An 18398-nucleotide genomic window follows, 5' to 3' on the forward strand; every position below is an offset into this window, starting at 1 on the left:
GCCTTTTTTTTAAAGCGAAGCTTATATCGCCACGGTTTCGCGTACTTTTCGTGCCTGCGAACAAGAACTCGTGGGGCTTTACGTGCCTCTGAAGCGTCAGGCATGCATTCAATAGCGTGAGGCGTTGGAAAATGAACGCCCCAGTGTGCGTCCAAGCGGTCACCACTAAGGTCGCACCCCGTTTAAAACATGACTTCCACGCAAATTATATGTCTCATCATTTGTATATACACCGTGAGTAGATTACCTGATAATACGCACCCTTTTTCAAGATACGTAGACTCAAACGAAAAGTGTGTGCGTGTACGTATGTGTGCTTCGTAGGTATTAGCGCACTCAACACTTAAGGGAAACAAAATTTGCTTGCACATTTAGCCTGAATTCTGTGTCACGTCTATGTCGTGTGATTTTTTAAAAAGCTTCGCTGGTAGTCCACCTTCGCAGAGTATAATGAGTCGTTATTTATTTTTTCATTTCGAATGAAGGGTTCCCAAAAGATGAGAGGAGCGGAAAAGGAGACAGCACGGAAGAGCAGAGTCACTCAGCAAAGACAAAGGCTTTCCGACTTATTCTGCCTTCACTCCAGCCCGGCTCGACGAAATAGGGAAGCTTCGCATCACGTTTATTTACCGTTCGGTGCTGTAAGCTACGTTGCGCAATTTCTGGAGGTGTAAGCTCGGGTTCCGGACAAACGCCGCAGTTAACTTTCGCAGCTTCTGGTCGAGGTAGTGATCTGATAGTACTCAGCCTACTCTGTGTGTGCGGGGCCATTGGAAGTGCGAGGCTTGGAATTTTTGGGGTTGTTTTTCGGCAGTTTCAGCAATTGACTTATTCAAGTGCACCTCTCTGGCAGTTTTTGTAGCGTAGTAACATCATACCGCCACATTGGCGCTGTTGGTCTGTTGTTACGACACCGAAAGCTACACCCATCGGCAGCGTTATGCGCAGGTAATGCAGTTGAGCCTTTCAATGCTGACCGCATGTGTACAAGAAACAGCACGTGCCGCCTCCATTACCAACGCAGAACAGATGCGCAGACTTTCTTTTTATTACTCCTCGCGGCGTGAAACTGATCTTAGAAAAGGGGTTCACTTCATGGAGACTGAAAATTGCGGGGTATTTCCAGCGATATATATGAAGGAGGCGAAATTTTGCCAGCAATGTCTTCCCTTTGAGCACAGGGACAAAGATTGCAGAGAAGGAGGCCCTAAGTTTCAGTGAATAGCGAATGCCTGAAAATATCTGCTGGTCTCCCCCTCCCCTCCTCACCCAACTCCCACACACACAAAAAAAAACATGAATAAGTTGCGCAGAGATCTGGTGCTGTTTATATTATGTTGACTGCACATTGAACAGTATACCGCGGGATAATTGAGGACTTCAATTTCATTAAAACAATAGTACGAATGTACGCAGCCTCAGAAAAGGAAGACAGAAATATGAAGCGAAATCTTATAAATGGTATGGTGACACGTATACATCTAATGTGAGAGCAAATAACGCTGTCGCACGCAAGACCGGTCAGAAAAAGAAAAGATATGCATGTTCGTCTTGCTGGAAAGCGTGTTGACGGAAGGCAGGCAACCTTACCCAGTGCTTCGACAGGAACGCAACGGAAAATCCTGGTATGAGAGGCACATGGTGACTGAAGCTTTGTGCTGTTGAGCACAAGGTCGCGTGCCCGATCCCTACCGCGAAGGCCGTTTTTTGATAGAGGTAAAACACGAAAGCACCCGCGTGTCGGTACTTCTGCACGCGTTAAAAATTTGCAGGTTGTAACCTATCCGTAACCGGCTGCTACGGTACCCCTGGTAGCTCAGATTTCAGTGAATGAAACCGCAATTCACATTGCGGTTTCATCCAGTGAAACCGCAATGTAAATTTGGTGTATATGAAAGTTGCGCTTTATCGCGGTCTTGGTTAACTTGTAAAATGGCACAATGAGTGAAATTAAAACCCACTCCCCCACGAGAGGCCTGGGAGTGTGTTTTGTTCCCTTATTCACGAGCCTGCAAGTCATCAAAAAAAAAAAAAAAAAAAAAAACTAAAGCCGTTCCACTCAATGTTCGGGAAAGCTGTCGGTAGCGCATGGCAGTGATTCGCCATAATGAACTAGCAGTAGTGGTAGCCGCTCACTGTTATCCGCTCACTGCTACCACCCAAGGCAATTCAAATTCAGGCAGGGGGCGCACGAGCTTTGCCTTCGCAGTGCTCGCGCGTCCCCTGCCTGAAACTGCGCCAGCGGGAGTTCTGTTCTTTTTGTGCTCGCTTTTCCTCCCGAACGTGCCGGCGCGGCACGGCCACTTTCTTCCACTTACTATCGCAAAACCCAACCCAACCAGCATTCCTAACTAAACGAACGAGGGCACTGCCCGTTAATTACGTATATCTTGCCTCAAATGTACCTGCAGTTTAAACAACGGGGACATGTATTACAAGCGCCAGCGGTTCACGAGTTTCGAACGCTAATGACTATAAAAACCGCTTGGCTTTCGAAGCCTCTAGTTTACGCCGCGATGGCAGCCGCTACGAAGTAAGGACGTGTGGCTCTACTTGGGTCCAGCGAGCGAGCTACGACGACAAGGGGAGCCCCTAAAGTGCTATGCCCTTAAAACGCGGTATTGTGAGGAATGGTACCATTTTCGCCCCCTTCTTCACGGGAAATGGTTATCCCTCGCCGTACCAGCGTAAAGAGAGGAGTGAGGCATAGGGCCACGACCTGACCTCTTATATCCTCCAATACCAAAACTCTGATACGTTTCTTAGTAAACTCTTGCATAATTAATAAACAACAAGCACAACAACGAAAATGGGGAGTTTGTAGAGAAAGCGGTATCCTGACTTGCGTACTTTTGTGATAATTCCCGTTTCGAACTCAGCGTTGCCAGATCCGGGGAAGGGCTGAGAGCCGATGCTGGTGGCCAGGATCCGGAAGTTCATGGCGTAAATAAAGGCGGCGCTGCAGTTCACACGCCGACCGTAGTTGCGTAGCGTGTACACGGAGTTGTCGGTCAGCGGCTGTAGCATCACGTTGCACGCTGCATTGAAGAAGCAGGAGGAATGACCACTGGTACGTCACTTCCACCAAATTCAAGGTGTAGTCGAAGCTCTCTTAAGGTCATTAACACCCACTCTTCTAGTCAGCCAGCCAGCTTAATAAAATTGTTATACTTCAGTAACAGAAAATTCCTGGAGTAATAAATTACCTTTGCGTCTTGTATTTGCATCTATTCTTTGGATTTTGCACATCGGATCATTTTATGTGGAGGGTGATAAAGTACGTAACAAGTGTAACTCGCTAGAAAAAAAAAAGAAGAGAAATTGCTGCAAAGCGGTTTTAAGCGAGGCAGGGGAGCGACGGAGGTGCAATCGAAGCATGACACCATTCAATTTTCGCCCATACACGTCACTTGTGCCTTTTGCCTTCTTTTCATCAATGATATTTTGTTCCTGCTTATTTTCTTTCAAAATTTTATCATAGTGTGCATTTTCTAATGCGTCACGTTCAGGTTAGCACATTCATCGCGGCTACGTGCACCCATACTTTATTCACGCAATGGCTGCTTTTTGTTTTTGTATTTTCAGTAATTTTTATCTTAGGGCTCTATAAATGCGCTTGAAACGTTTTAAATCGCATACTATGAATGCTCACGTCGCGCAATTACGTCATTTACACAAGTTAGTACAAATTTCTAGCAAGCACGATCCACGATACTCGTACCGCCATCAATTTGACTTCACACAAGGCAACGAAAGTCTTTCTGCGTTTCATGAAGGACTCAGGCTTAGATGAAAGACTATAGTGCCCACAAAGGAACCAAAGGGGGTGCGCATCCCCGCTCTTATCCCCGCATTTTCGCCTTCCCTCTCTTTCATCCCCTGCACACCCCTTCCCCAGTTCCGAAAAAAAATCCTGGCTCTGAGCCTCGATAACCTCTCAGCCTTTCCCTTCGCTTTCCTTCTATCTCTCAGGGACGGCTTTTTGCTTGAAAGCTGACTATTGCAACGTGACAACGCGGCAACGGATTCTGGCATAATATAGTACTTTGAGCGTCCCGTGTCCTATATTTTGCGGACTATTCTGGGTAATTGCAAATCAAGCACCGTAGCAAGAAAGAGCAACAAAAAAATTACCCTTTGTCTTTTCTTAAATAGTTGTCCTGCCTCACGGCACTCGATGGGGCGCAACTCTACCAAGTCTCGTTTATCAAAGCTTTTCTCCATATTCTTTAAAATGAGTGGGACTACGCGAGCGTTTGTGGCGTCTCCCGTAAGTATATGTGCGCGCAGATGCTTCCCCTACTATTACCATTCTTTCCTCCATGTATTACCCCCTTTTTTTTGCGCGCTGCTGTCTACATAACCCACTCAGCTCTACACCCTACCCCCAAGCGCAGAGTAGCCAACCGGTCTCACGGCCGCACACAATCTCACCCATTATAACACGAAAGTGCTTTATGCCCGGGTGCACCAAGATCTCACCGGCGTCATATCCGTCACGGAAATTACATCACCAGAAAAAGTTTCGTTGACGCGGCTCCGCCCGGATCCGAAACACGAACTCTCCCGCCGCAACGAGAAGTACATAGCGCTCTGCCAACTGCGCTATGTACTCAGGCGCAAATAGGTTTACGAATGCGCCTTATATCTTTCCCACTGCCGTCTTTATTCAGGTGGTGCTGCCGTCTAAAAGAGGCGAAGCGAAGTAGTTCATCATGACGCAAATGTGCGCCGACACTTGGCGCCTCGATGCCAGCGTCTTCGTGTACGCACGGGACGCAGATAAATTGATGCACCCTCCGCCACCTACTGCTTTCGGTTTCGGTTTCGGTTTGGTTTTGTTCGCACGGTTTTCAAGGGGCTGTGGTTTCAGTCGGATTTACGCAATGTTCCGGCGCGTGGAATCCAATGTCTAACGTTGATGCGTCTAACGGTGTCATACCGACGTAATATAAATAGCGATGTGCAAGTTCTAATGGATGCACAATAAACATTTAAATGCTCCTGTGAAGGCACATTTCACTTCCGTTTTTTAACCGGTTCCTATGAAAGAGGCACCAACCACATTTTTTTTCTCCTTTCTACTTCCGTTTGAGGCTACCTGGCTCCCACCCGAGCGCCGTCCGCTATGTGTGCTGGCTGCTCAGCGGCGCAGTCATCGTAAGAGACCGCACTCACGCTTGGGGTTCCTGCGGAAGGAGACGAGGACGGAGAAGTAGTTTCCGCGAGTTGGCACCCTGAACATCACGACGCCGACGTTCTGCGACGTGATGAACGGTTTCCAGGGCTTGATGGGACCGCAGAACTCTACGAACCGCTGTTGCGCTGGCTTGGGGTGGTCCTCTTGGCTTGGGAAGTACTCGTTGTTCATCTCCCACCCGTCGAGAATCTGCGCCGGGGAGACAACGAACGTGTTGACTGGAGAGAACGTTTCCTATGTATTCTGTCAAAGAAACCAAGGCAGCGCCCTACTTTCTACTGTGAAATGTAAGCGCTTTCGACTGCAGTGCTTAAGGGGGCGTGCTGAAGCGAATGAACTTTGACGGATACTGAGGAAAGCGGGGTCTTCGCGCACTAAAACGAGAGGCTTTGAAATTTGTTCTTCCAGTACTTCCAGACTTCATCAACCAGAAGCCCCTCTTTAAATACAGTCCTCGACCAAAAATCCTCTCCATTCCATCCCCGCTTTCCACTCACTCACTCACTCACTCACTCATATACCCACCTATACTAGTATTAGTTCTCAATTCAAATGCCTTTTATATATATATATATATATATATATATATATATATATATATACTCGTTAAGCCAACTTCCGTCATGCGATTGCGTAAGACCGCAATCCTACGAAGTTTTAGAAATTTCGCCAATGAAGAAAAAAAACATTACACAATTTGGCAAATGATAATAACGCCGGCCGGCCATTGCTTGTGCGGCCATTTGGAAATTTTGTCCACATAAATACACAGCACAAGATTTCACCAGTCTAAACTAAAACTTTCTCTTTTACGGCTTCGTAAGCAAGAAAAGAAAAGAAACTCCACCGTACTGCGACACGTTCCCACGCCGAACACGCCTGTTTATGCAAACCATAGAACAGAACGGGAAACTTTTTTGCCGTTGTCTCCCTCTTTAAGGAAATTGCTTCATGACTAAAGATTACCATAATGTAGTCTGCCCTATGCAATGGTGGTCCTCCATTACATTATTTAGCCTTCGGCAAAGTGAAGTTACTACCGTCGATGCTGATTGAATGTGCCCCACTTTGCTGATTGGACACGGGTGTTCGAGCAACTAAGAAAAACGTGCTTCAGGCTAGCAACGGATCTTCTTGAGATGGTTATGCAAGGCTAATCAATGAACTTTGGCTTTCGTATTAAGTTGCGAACAATGTAGCCGTAAAACTGCTAAGCGTGCTTCGGATGAACTTTGCCTTGTCGGCCGTTATACGTGGTAGATAGCTCTTTTAAGGTGTTTCTCATTTTTTGCCCTGTGGTGCGTGGCCGAACAGGATGTGAGCCGGAGAGGACATTCCTGCGGAGCGGAAAAACCTTTCATTGAAACTGAATGCGGAACACTCTTGATATTGATGTTAACTCACTGGGATGTTTAAAACGACGACATAAAGCACTACGTAGATACAAAATCCAGCGTGGAATACCATGGCGGGACGAATTGAGTCCTGTAATATTCCCCAACGGGTATTTCCGCAAGGTGCTGAGCACGAGGTCGCGGGTTCGATTCCCGGCCGCGGCGGCCGCTTTTCTGATGGAGGCGAAAAGCAAAAACGCCCGTGTGTACGAGATTTCGGCGCACGTTAAAGATCCCCAGGTGGTCAAAATTAATCCGTAGCCCTCCACTACGGCGCGCCTCATCGCCTGCGTTGCGTCGGCGCGTTAAACCCCCACAATCAATCAATCAATCAATCAATCAATCAATCAATTTACGCAAGGTTTCCGCTCTCTTTTATGGTCATGCACTGCTGTCCCAAAAAGCCTACCGAATGTTGGAGAATTCGCCTTAGCAGTAATACATACAAGATCATGTTGCGTGAATATTCAGTGCTATACGCGTAACACTTACAAAGGAAATGGTTTGGAATGTAAGCAGGGCGTATATGTAAGTACGCAAGCGAATTCAGCGTAACAATTTTTTACTGTGGTTAATAAAATTACTATTAAATGTGAATGATCGTACACCTAGCTGTGATATTTCCGTCGTATGTGCAGACATTATGACGTTCCTACGCTGTTTGCAGCAAGGATGCCCCCGAAGAAGTGGGAGTTCACATCTTACACCTCATCTTTTTTCCCCACTTTATGATTGCAATGCGCTTCTGAAACGCATCAGCCATACCTGCACGACTGCTGCCCACGTATATATACAGTCACAGAGAATCTGGGACAGCCATCAGTGTCAAAAGGTGCAAAGGATACTGACACCGGCACCTTACGCTTGCTACCAAAGCCTAATGCAGGGTACAAAGCGCAAAACCAACATGTAAATGTCTTTTCAGAGCTAACATTCAAGGAAGCTCCCTTTTAGGAAAATCATTTTGTACAACACGGTCTCAGTATTGGGACGGCGTACTAGGTAAAAAAAGAACCTTTGTTAAGAAGCTTGTCCCTGGTCTATACCTTTCCTCATCCATGTCCTGTAGTCAACCACGTCGAAATAAACATTTTAAACATGCTAAGTGTGTCCACACAAAGGGGCTCTGATTGCTCCGTGTTTTAATACCCCTTTCAGATTAAAATTTCCAACTAGCTGGTACAAGCACTGCCAAATGTGTACGATATCAAGTGCATTTTACGAAACCGTGCAGATTACGGGGAAGCATGCTGCGCTGCCCTGTCTCAACGCGCTCCAGTATGTGTGTTGATGCAAACGCGCACGACCGTTCTGTCCCACTCATTACACAAAGTATCACAAAAAGTAATGACGACGGTCTTCATGCTACATTAGTCTGATGTAAAGAGCTTTGTTAAGCATAAACCTAGTGTATGTACTCCGCATACAAGGAACAGTTTGAAGGTGAAGGGCTTCCCAAAGAGTTATTGCTATGAAATTCGAAGTACGCGTAAGCAATCAAGTCCCTACATTTTAGTGTGCTGGAAAATGGCATGGCTCACGAGGAGGCATTTCGTATTCATCGAACGGAAATACAGCGTGGATTTATTTCGCTTCGGATTTTCCGGGCCACAAGCACGTTCGTATTGTCGCGGTATTTCTCTCGGTGTGTTCTGAAGTTCGACGCACTGTCTCCGAGAATGTTAAAAAATAACGACCCTTTTTTTAATAACTCAGAATGTCTGTAGTTTGCGAAAAAACTTCAGTGCGTGCGTTCGTACGTGCATGTGTGACCGGGTGTGTTTTAGAATATTTATGTGCCGTTCTGAGTAGGTAAAACTGGTCGTTGATCACTGCCTGACCGAACGAAACACCCACCAACCACATTTGTATTATTATAGGAGGCATGGTGCACTATACAGCACACATTCTAACTGCGAGCAATTGGTTTTTATGTCCATGATAAAAATCGAGCGCCTGGCTTCTGGTATAGTCCCATGCGTGTGTAACATTAAAACTGGATGGAAAAAGAATATTTCGTTAGAAGCGCAGGATAAAATTGACACAGCTTGCACCAGTTGTGTATAGCTGGAGAAGCCGCAGAACTGGTGGCCCCTCTCCCTTTGTCTTTTTTTTTTTTTTTGCGAGCTCCTCACGTGGCGAAAGCCCATGCGCAAGCCTGGACGACGCCGCAGTACACGAGCCTTTAGACCTTGCGTTGCGCTGTGGCGTCACCGCTTGACAGGCGCCAGTGAGGATCGGCGAAGCCATGCCTAGGCTGGCGAAGCATGCTCGAATATATGCACAGCTGCGCCAGGAGTTGCTAGGCAACGTGAGGTGACGTCATCGCTCCCCGAGGTTTTCTGTTGCGACGGACGGATAACGCTCGCCTCAGACAGCTCTGGTGTTAAAATGACAGCTTATGTACAAGATACGCTAAAGAAAGCGTCGTTGAGGATGTGCAAAACTCCGCTAACAGGAAATCTGACAGGAGTTAAAAAGGGAACCAACCTAATATGACAAATGTGTGCTGCTCGCTACGTCCGTGAACGACAGAGCGGTTGTCCATATATCCAAAATTAGCCTTAACCTGATTGGCGACAGGTTTCGGAATGGCCAGAAGCGAGGTGGGGGAGACTAGCGCTTAGAAAACACACCCACGGTAAAAACGTTATCGGTAACCATGGAAACAGTTCCTATGAAGGAACAAACACCTGAAGTGAATGTTGTTCTCAAGAGATTAGTTGGACAGCTGGGCAACTGGGTATAAAAAAATAAATTCCGAAAACGCCTAAAGTCGGAAGCCTGCCACAACCTCCAGTGCTCTTACAGCGAAGATCCGTACTTGGCTTCCCCTTTAGGCTACGCTTGCGGGCATTCTATTCTAAGGAGACGTAAACAATACCGTTTTTTGTTAAGTCGGTTGGCTGGTGTGGCTGGCGTGTGTACTGGAGTTGTGGAAATGCGGGAAAAGTTTATGCGGGGTAGAGTTGCGCAAAACAAGACAAGACATTTAGGCGTAAACCTTACCGACGGCGAACTGCAATACAAGGTGCAGGAATCGATAAAAGCGAAAGGGTAAAAACATGGCAGAACAACAGCGGGCACAGAAATGCTAAAGTTGTGCTCAAGTCAACCTAAAAAAATATATAAACTGTAAAAAATGCCCCCCCCCCCCCCCCCTCGGAAAAAAAACAAAAAAAAAAAACACGACGCCTGATTTGGCCCGCACATCAGGAGAAACGCACACAGGGCTGTCCCACAGCTGACATTTGGAGTAAGTCACGCTACTTCCGGTTTCTGCAGTCGAAAGGCCGAAATAGTACTAATGGGACTTTTGATTCCTTGTGGTCTGCCGGTCGTTGTTTCAAGGTTTTATTATCGTAGCCTTGTAAAAAGCTAAGCTATTTTAAGGCAACGATGGGACTTAAAAACTCAAAAACCCTACATTGTAATTTTTTATCGCTTTACGATCTCTCATACGCTAAATCTCAATTAACTGAACATCGACGTAATGCACAAGATGCGGCGTTGTAACTTATTAGGTTAAAGTTCGTTCCTGTTGAAAATAACCACATGTTTAAAGTATGTGAGGAGCATTTACTTAATAAATAGCCTTAAAAGTACCCGTCGTGGGTGATCATTAATTTATTTCGCTTCATATGAAGCGAACCTGTGTAAAAAGCAGCTGTTATTTTCCGCGAGCCTTCCACACGCTTGTGTTATGTACGCGTACTTCGAGAGAACGTCAACGTTCTCCTAAAGAAAAATGCTGCTGAGAGAGAGAGAGAGAGAGAGAGAGAGAGAGAGAGAGAGAGAGAGAGAGAGAGAGAGAGAGAGAGAGAGAGAGAGAGAGAGAGAGAGAGAGAGAGAGAGATTTTATTTCTCCAGCAGAGGCTGATGTGTGGGCGTCGCCCCATGGAAGGCGTCCCTAGTCCGGGATGCCTTGACTTCGGCTGGCTGTCCGTGCTCGGGTCACCAACTTAAGCTGGATATCCGGGTCCGGGCTGGCCAGGGAAGCCCTCCACTGCTCGAAGGTTGGGTTGGAAAGGGGGGGAAAGTCTGGAGTTCGTTGGCACTCCCATATGATGTGGTAGAGGGTGCCAGGCTGGGGACAGTAAGCGCAGAGGGAAGGTTGTTGGGTGGGGAAGATGAGGTGGAGGCGGATGGGATGTGGATAGGTATTCGTTTGGAGCCGCCGCCAAGTTGTAGCGTCCTCTCTGGAGAGGCGCCAGTGTGGTGGTGGGAGACGACGGCGAGTTTGCCGGTAATGCGCGAGAATCTCCGTGTAGCCACTGAGTGGGTGGAGTTGATCGTGAGGGGGTAAACATTGGCCACCGTCGGCAATGGCTCGGTGTATCATATCGCGAGCCGCGGCGTGAGCCGCTTCATTGCCGGGGATGGCGGCGTGTCCAGGAGCCCAGACGATGCGGATGTCAGGGGTCGTTGAGCAGTTTTTGAGGATATGTGAAGTGCTGATGAAGAAATTCGGCCAATTTGGTAATTTCGGCAGGCTGTCTGCGAATCGGTGAGGATGGTTACTTGGTCAGGGCGGGAAATGGCGGCCAGGGCAATGGCTATTTCTTCGGCGACATCGATTGAGCTTGTGGTAGCAGTGGAAGCAGTGACGCATTGGCCAGTATGAGTAACTACGCAGGCTACGTGGCCGGCGCGCCCAGGGTAGGGGGTAGCATTTGTATATAGGGCGCTGGGGTCTTCGCCGTATCGCGCAGTCAGGGCTCGAGCACGGGCAGCCCGGCGGCCAAGGTGGTAGTTGGCGTGCATATCGCGAAGAATTGGGGCCACCCGGATGTCATCTCGCAGGGCTAGAGGAATGCGTTGTTTTTGTTCCCTCGGGGGTATCGGACGGAGTCCTAATGCTGTAAGGACCTGTCGACCAGTGGGAGTCAATTGCACGCGCCGTAGTTGAGCTGAATGATGGGCTTCTTGCAGCTCTTCCCACGTGTTGTGAACTCCCAAGGCGAGTAGTTTGTGGGTCGCAGTAGCAGTGGGTAGGCCAAGCGAAGTTTTGTACGCTTGGCGAATCATTGTGTTGAGCCGAGCCTTTTCTGTTGTTTTCAGAGCGAGGTACGGGGTCCCGTAGGTAATGCGGCTAATAAGCAAAGCTTGCACTATCTGTAGGGTATCGTGCTCTTTAAGGCCTCGACGGCGGTGGGAGATGCGTTGCAGAAGGTGCATCAGTTGCGACAGGGTTTTATGCAGAGGGGAAATTGTGTGCAGCCCAGAGCCGTTTTTGGGTATTGTGAGACCCAACACCCGCAGTTGCGGGACGTTGGGGACTGGCTGCCCTGCAATGGCCAGTTGAGGTTCAGGTATACCTCGAGCAGATTTGTGAGAAGGCTGGGAGTGGAGCGTTAGCAAAGCCGATTTTTCGGGTGCGCACTGGAGGCCTCTTGTCTGGAGGTAGTGAAAGGTAGCAGTAATCGCTTGCTGCAAGGCGTCTTGCTGCTCTCCAATGGAGCCAGTAGGCGTCCAGACGGTAAGGTCATCCGCATATAGTGCGTGTTTAATGTGGGGAATTGACTGAAATTTCGGTGGGAGGTCCTTCATGGCGATGTTAAATAACAGTGGCGAGATGACTGACCCTTGCGGAGTACCTTTCGCTTGAATCGTGAAAGCGGACGATCGAAGATATCCAATACCAATTGTCGCAGTACGGTCCGTTAAGAAGGCCTTGACATAGTCATACATGCGCTGTCCACATCCGAGAGATGCGAGTCCTGCAAGTATTGCCGAGTGTGAAACGTTGTCGAATGCACCCTTGATGTCCAGAGTGAGTATGCAGCGCTTGTGGGATGATGTGAGGCGATCAATAATGTCCGACTTAAGTTGGATTAAAATATCTTGCGTGGACAGACGGGGTCGAAAGACAAACATGGTCATTGGGAAGAGATCATTATCCTCGATGTGTGCTACCAAGCGGTTATGCACTAAATGTTCGTACAGTTTCCCAGCACACGATGTCAGTGAAATGGGTGAAGGTTTCCTGGAGTCAATGGTTTCTTAGGCTTTGGGATAAGAGTAATATCCGCGTGCCGCCAGAGTTGTGGTAGAGTACACGCATTCCATTGTTTGTTGATATACTCTAATAAAGCTTCAAGGGCGGCTGTATCGAGATTGCGCAAGTATTTGTTCTGGATGCGGTCCTTACCCGGTGTGGTATTGCGGGTGAGGTTCCGCACTACTGCCTCAATTTCTGGAAGGGTGAAGGGCGCATCGAGGTCAGCGTTTGGGGGGCCAGTGTAAGGAGCATGGGGCAGGGACGAGTCCCCGTCTGGTCGTGCCCATGGTTTCCTTAGCTCCTCTAGAAGTTCTTGTTCCGTGCCGGGATAGTTTTGTATGAGGCGGCGCAGTTGTTGGGCCACTGCAGTTTTGGTTTCATTGTTGCCCATAGGGATCTTAGGAGATGCCAAGTTCGCCGCGTGCCTAGCGTTCCTTGGAGCTTTGTACAAAATTGAGCCCAATTTTGCTGGCTAAGATGCTGGGCATAATCCGCAGCCTACTTGGTTAACTTAGCAATACGAATGCGGAGTCGCCGATTGGTCCTTCGAGTTTTCCATCTCTTGATTAGACCACGGCGGCAGCCCAAAGATGATCGAGGTGAGCATCTACCACCGGGGTGTCAGGAGTCAGAGGGATTTCCTTTGTACACTTCCGTGCTGTGTCCAGGATGGCAGCTGACCATTCTTCGATGTCATTAATAGATTGGGCAGGAGTGTCATGACGAAATTGTGTCCAACCCGTTAAGCGTGCAGTGCCAAGACGAGCTTTTGTAGCTTTTGTGTGAGGCAGCTGCAGGCTGATTATGTGGTGATCACTCCCTAATGTGTCTGGGAGGCACGTGCTGAGAAAAAGTGTGTATCCGCAGCCGTGTTTCATGGCGATGGTAATCACACAAGAGCGACGCGGTCAACTGTGATGAAGGCGAGGTACGGTTGGGTGGCAAATCTGTTGATGTCATACTCTACAATCACTATATGATGAATCTCCAAGATGCTATTACACCTGTGTGTCCCACGGTGATCGATGTTAGTCGAACTCCCTCGAGATGACCTTTTGTAAATTGTATATACTAAATAACAAAGGCGAAACGCGATTCTAACAACCACGTTGGGATTTATTTTAAGGGGATTGAGAGGAGGTCCCTGTAGGCTGGTAGGCTGGCTGAAGCTGAGGCTTTGGTGGTTAATACTGAATAGACAAAGTTATCGGGATAGCATATTGGCCTCTTTATTAGCGCTAACTTGTTAAAAGTGGGGATAGTTTGCTTTAATGCACAGCAGTCGGTGCCATGAAACTTTTAGTATAAAGCGATATTTCCAATAAACCTATTTCATTATAACAAGGGTTCACTCACTTTAGGTAGTTGCCGCTTTTGTTCGTATGAACGTGCTCGTCAGTCGCCCGAATTAACTTAAGGTGTTGCGTATGCGAACTCCAGTAGTCGCACGGGGCAGGACCCTGTACGCAACGCCCACCCCAAACAAGCATTCCGGCTATTTCCTCCACGAGACTCCGGGAGAGACGCGCGCGCTCTCGTTGCAGATGCGATTGGAGAACGTGCGACACGGCAGGCGCTAACCGATGTGTGGGAAGGTTAGAGCTGTCGCCTTAAGCCGGCGAAGAAGTGCGCGGTTGACAGTGAGCACCTGCAGGTGAAGTGATCTGTAGTTTTAGGTGATCAAAATAAAATAATGGTGACCAAATTACTTAAACTTCATCAGTATTCAAGTAGCTTTGAAGCCGAAGACGTCGCTGTACTGGAAGCACTAAAATGCGTAAATATTAAGACCAGCGCCAGAAATATCAAATATCGAACAGTTTTTCCGCATTAAAAGGGCTAATACGCCCAAACAACGCCAATACTTTCATCCAACAAATCAAGAGCGAATTAAACAATGTCAAGGACACCCGTGATGTAATTCTAACTTACACCGGAACGCAATTCTAATACCGGAAAGCAACGACAGCTGAAACTGAAGATAACTTTTAGATTAGCACCATGGAGTATTTAGGTAAGCGAAAAAGGAACAGCCATAGTACGGGCTACGGTGATATTCATGTTTACTGTATCACAGCCTTCTCGCGTGGTTTTTCAGGCAATCCTTTTTCGGGCTCCCCTCATTTTTCCCCCAACTGTTGAGAGAGTTTCTTCTTATTTTTTTTTGTCAGCGGCTTCATTTGCATCAGAAAGAAATCATTCTACCGGTTTCCTTGCCGCTTCCTTGTCTCTCTAACAATATCTACCGTGTAAGCTCCAGAATGCCACAACGGGGGTTTCTTTGAAATGTGCATTGAATACATTTGCCTACAAAGTATCATTTCTAGCAAGATGACGCTCATTCAGTGAGACCGTTGCCTCTCTGGGAACTACAATTCACTGGTGTCGGGCTGAACGGACACCATAACCATTAGACCGGCTCTCCTTATACGAGCGCAGCTCACTGTTGCAGCCTCGCACGCAGCGGAGTATCTGATCTGTTGTCACCGCTCTCCATCATTTCACTTATTCTAGAAGTTCACGCTATTTGCAAACCTGATCACTGAATTAGGTACACCACCTACACGTGGGCTCAAAATGTGGGTGCTGTCAGCTGCTCGAGAGAAAAAAAAACGACGATTCAAATGCACTCCAACTGCACTGATAAATTACCGGTCCGCTTCCGCAAGTTTTGCCAGCAACAATGTCTTATTACATTCGCTGCCGAAGCATACGTGGCATTTTCCGGCTAGTAGCCCGGAGTTTGGAGGGGGGGGGGGGGGTGCGGAAGAAGTTTCCATTGCCGCCTTACGTGCGACATGCGTTTTTCTGCTCCGAAAAACCGCCAGGGCCATGCATGTGTCGTTTATAATACCGACCCTGAAGATGAAGTGCATATAAGCAAACATTTTGAAAAAAAAAAAATCATGCACCCTTCCGCCTAACGACGAGGATGGCTCAACGCGAAGATCTTTACGCGAAGGAAAGTTTGCCATCCACCTAAATTCAGCCATACGGCTACGAAAGATCTTTAGTTGCGCAATCCCACACTGCGAGTATGTGCTACTCTGGAGGTACACCCCACTTTTATAGAATACCCACAGCAACTCTCGGGTGTGCGCTACGTATAGGCCAGACGTTTGGGTTTGAGCTGTACAGTGCGAATTGGTACCTGCTGCGTGGCGTTCAGTGAACAGTATTTTGAGTGGGTGTGAGTTTGAGATGTTAAACCCCCAGATGTGACGTTAGGACTAATGTTAGGCCTTACGCCGATCAGTGCCATTCTTACCCTACGTCGGCCTGTGGGTAATGCTGTCGATGTTCACCTAAAAACTCCACGTTAGGCTTATTTACGTTGTCGTACGCCTGCGTCGCGCCGCCTTTTAGCGGAGGGGGCGTAACGGAGCTGTCGGCAAGCTTCGCAAGGAAGCGTTTTAATTTTGCTGCACTTTCCCCACAGTCATCATCATCATCAGGGAAAGTTAGGTTTAAGGTCAGAACACTCCCGGAAATTTTCTGAGCGGTGAATTCCTCCCTCGGTCTCCTCCACATTTCCGCTCTTTTTTCGTCCACGGTGTTCGCCCTCGCGCCATTAAAGACTAATAAAGGGGTGCAAAAAAACACAAAGGATGGCAAGAATGCACGATGACAAAGCGCTTTGTCCTTGTGCATCCTTCCCGTCCTTCGTCTTTTTTTGCGCTATACGCCACCTGAGTATGATCGACCAACCAACCCAACAACGAACGTTATTTAAAACTAAACAAAGCAGAAAAATAGAAAATAATAGAAGGTCAGGCCAGTTGGCCAGTTGGCTGCTACCAAGTGTCATTTACGGATTTATAAAAAATAGACCCTGTTATCTGTGTTGGTGCGCCGCGATGCGAGTTTTCCGGATGATTTTTTTTTTTTTAATTTTGTAAAGCCCGACCTTTACATACAGGTTGGCAGTATTCTTCGACAAAGCGTAAATTTGCTTGTTGCGTGGATCGCAATCCAATGATGAGGTTCCAACTAAGCAAATAATGCCTGTTCAAAGGTCAGTGTGAACATCTTTACTATAAGAAGCTCTCACTATTTGCATGTGGCGATTTTAAACCTTGCATTTTCTACGTTGTGGTCGATTTTCCGAACATGCTCTCATAACGCTACCATTAGTTTTGACATCTTCCGGCAGCTCACTAAACAGCACCTCAGTGCAGCAGTCATCGCTCACCAACTATCAGGAACGCCTCTGGCATCTCCTGCAAACGAATACCCTCATTTGCCGGGCAGTACTCCATCGCCCCGATCAGTATTTCTCACCGAATTGCCTCCTTTGTGGCGCCTCCGCCCCACTTGTCCGTGGGCATGCCATCAAGATCCCTTCCGGCATGTAAATAGTGATGAGCAGAGGAAGCGTGCGTTGGGCAGCTCAGACCTTGACGTGCAAACACTCCTGGTCACAAAAGCTGCCACCGTCGCCGCAGGACTTCAACCGGCGGCCACCACGCACCGCTAAACCACAGAACTCCATAAAAGTGTTTCTATCTCTCTCGCGCGGAATGTGCTACCATGCATATTTCGTGGCACAAATTCTGACGTATCTGGCACTACCGCGCTCAAAACAGGCAAAAGGCTTTTCCAGAAGTCCACCCGATGGGTGTAATCGATCCTGATTATCGCTGAGTGGCCGCCGCAGTTCAGATTTTAGCGCAGATGTGCGTGGAAAGCCAGAAAACGGCAGGAATTTATCCCCTTGTCGCAGAGTTGTTGTTTTGTCCGTCGTGTCAAAGCAGCCGGCTGGTTTCAGACTGCTCCGAGACAAGAACGTGCGCATTCTTATAGGCATTCAGCCATCCCTCCGAACCCCATGCAGTGTCTTGTCCTTTGGGAAACTAAGGCGCACGCACAAAACCCGATTTTACTTTACATTCGCCAGAAAAAGAAGTTCGTAGAGAAAGTTCTCAGTTGCTACTGCTCCTGCACTGCTCTAGGGAGATATATAGCGCGCTGAAGGTGACAAGCGATTTAAGGCTGTTTCGTGCATACTTGCTCACCAAAAGTTTTTCTTGGCTTTTGCTTCACTCGATTCCTGCAGCCGCAGGTGACACACGAGATCAGCATAGTGTTCTGAAGCGTTCTAACACAAGAGGAATGCTGCGTGCGCATAAGTGGCCACTTGCACGCTTTCTGCCTGGAGGAATATGGAAGCTGCCAGCTACAATAGTGGGGCGCCGCTTCCACTCCAGAAGTTTTTTAAACGTCATTGGGTTACACCTTCAGGAGCTTTTGGACCCCAGGCACTCAACAAAAAAACAAAAGCTCAAGAGTACCAAGGAGATGCCAGTTCATCAGTGAGAGGAAACACAATCAAGGTTTCTTGAATTTTCTTTTTTTCAAACGACAACTGTGGGCGGTATAACGTAGGTAGGAGAAAGGAGCACTTGCCGTGAGGGCGCCTCCCTTGGTGCAGCTAACGTCGAAGCGCAGAATCTCGAACTCGACGACATACTCTGGTTCCGCGAGGATGTACAGCGCGCACACGCTGTCGATTCCCGTCGAGACGAACGTGTACTCGCCCTCCACGGACTTGTGGTATAAGCAGTCTGCGTGAACACGAGACACGGAACATTAGAAAATGCCACAACTTAACAAAAGGATTTAAAACATTCAGAATCAGGCAGAGCAGAAAATAGATAAGTCATTTGAAGCCCGACACCAAGCTTTACTGAAGGTAGGTTAGAACATGGAAGTGAGTAAGTAAGTTGTTGTTGCTGTTGATGATGGTGATGATGGTGGTGAAGAGGACAACGATGATGATAATGGCGGTGGTGGTGATGATCCT

General features: G+C 47.8%; 1 protein-coding gene across 1 annotated transcript in view; it reads right to left on the minus strand.

Moving 5' to 3' along the window:
* LOC144178654 (corticotropin-releasing factor-binding protein) overlaps positions 1 to 18398 on the minus strand; it is a 93947-nt gene that overhangs the window by 19660 nt on the left and 55889 nt on the right. Inside the window, exons 3-5 of the mRNA XM_077706660.1 lie at positions 18002 to 18159; positions 5179 to 5389; positions 2851 to 3038 (exon numbers count right to left, since the gene is read on the minus strand). Coding sequence (XP_077562786.1) covers positions 2851 to 3038; positions 5179 to 5389; positions 18002 to 18159 — 557 coding nt within the window. The remainder of the gene's footprint in view (positions 1 to 2850; positions 3039 to 5178; positions 5390 to 18001; positions 18160 to 18398) is intronic.

This window comes from Haemaphysalis longicornis, unplaced genomic scaffold (assembly GCF_048455015.1).
Source record: "Haemaphysalis longicornis isolate Haplotype H1 unplaced genomic scaffold, Haemaphysalis longicornis Haplotype H1 scaffold_4, whole genome shotgun sequence".
NCBI classification, from domain to species: Eukaryota; Metazoa; Arthropoda; class Arachnida; order Ixodida; family Ixodidae; genus Haemaphysalis; species Haemaphysalis longicornis.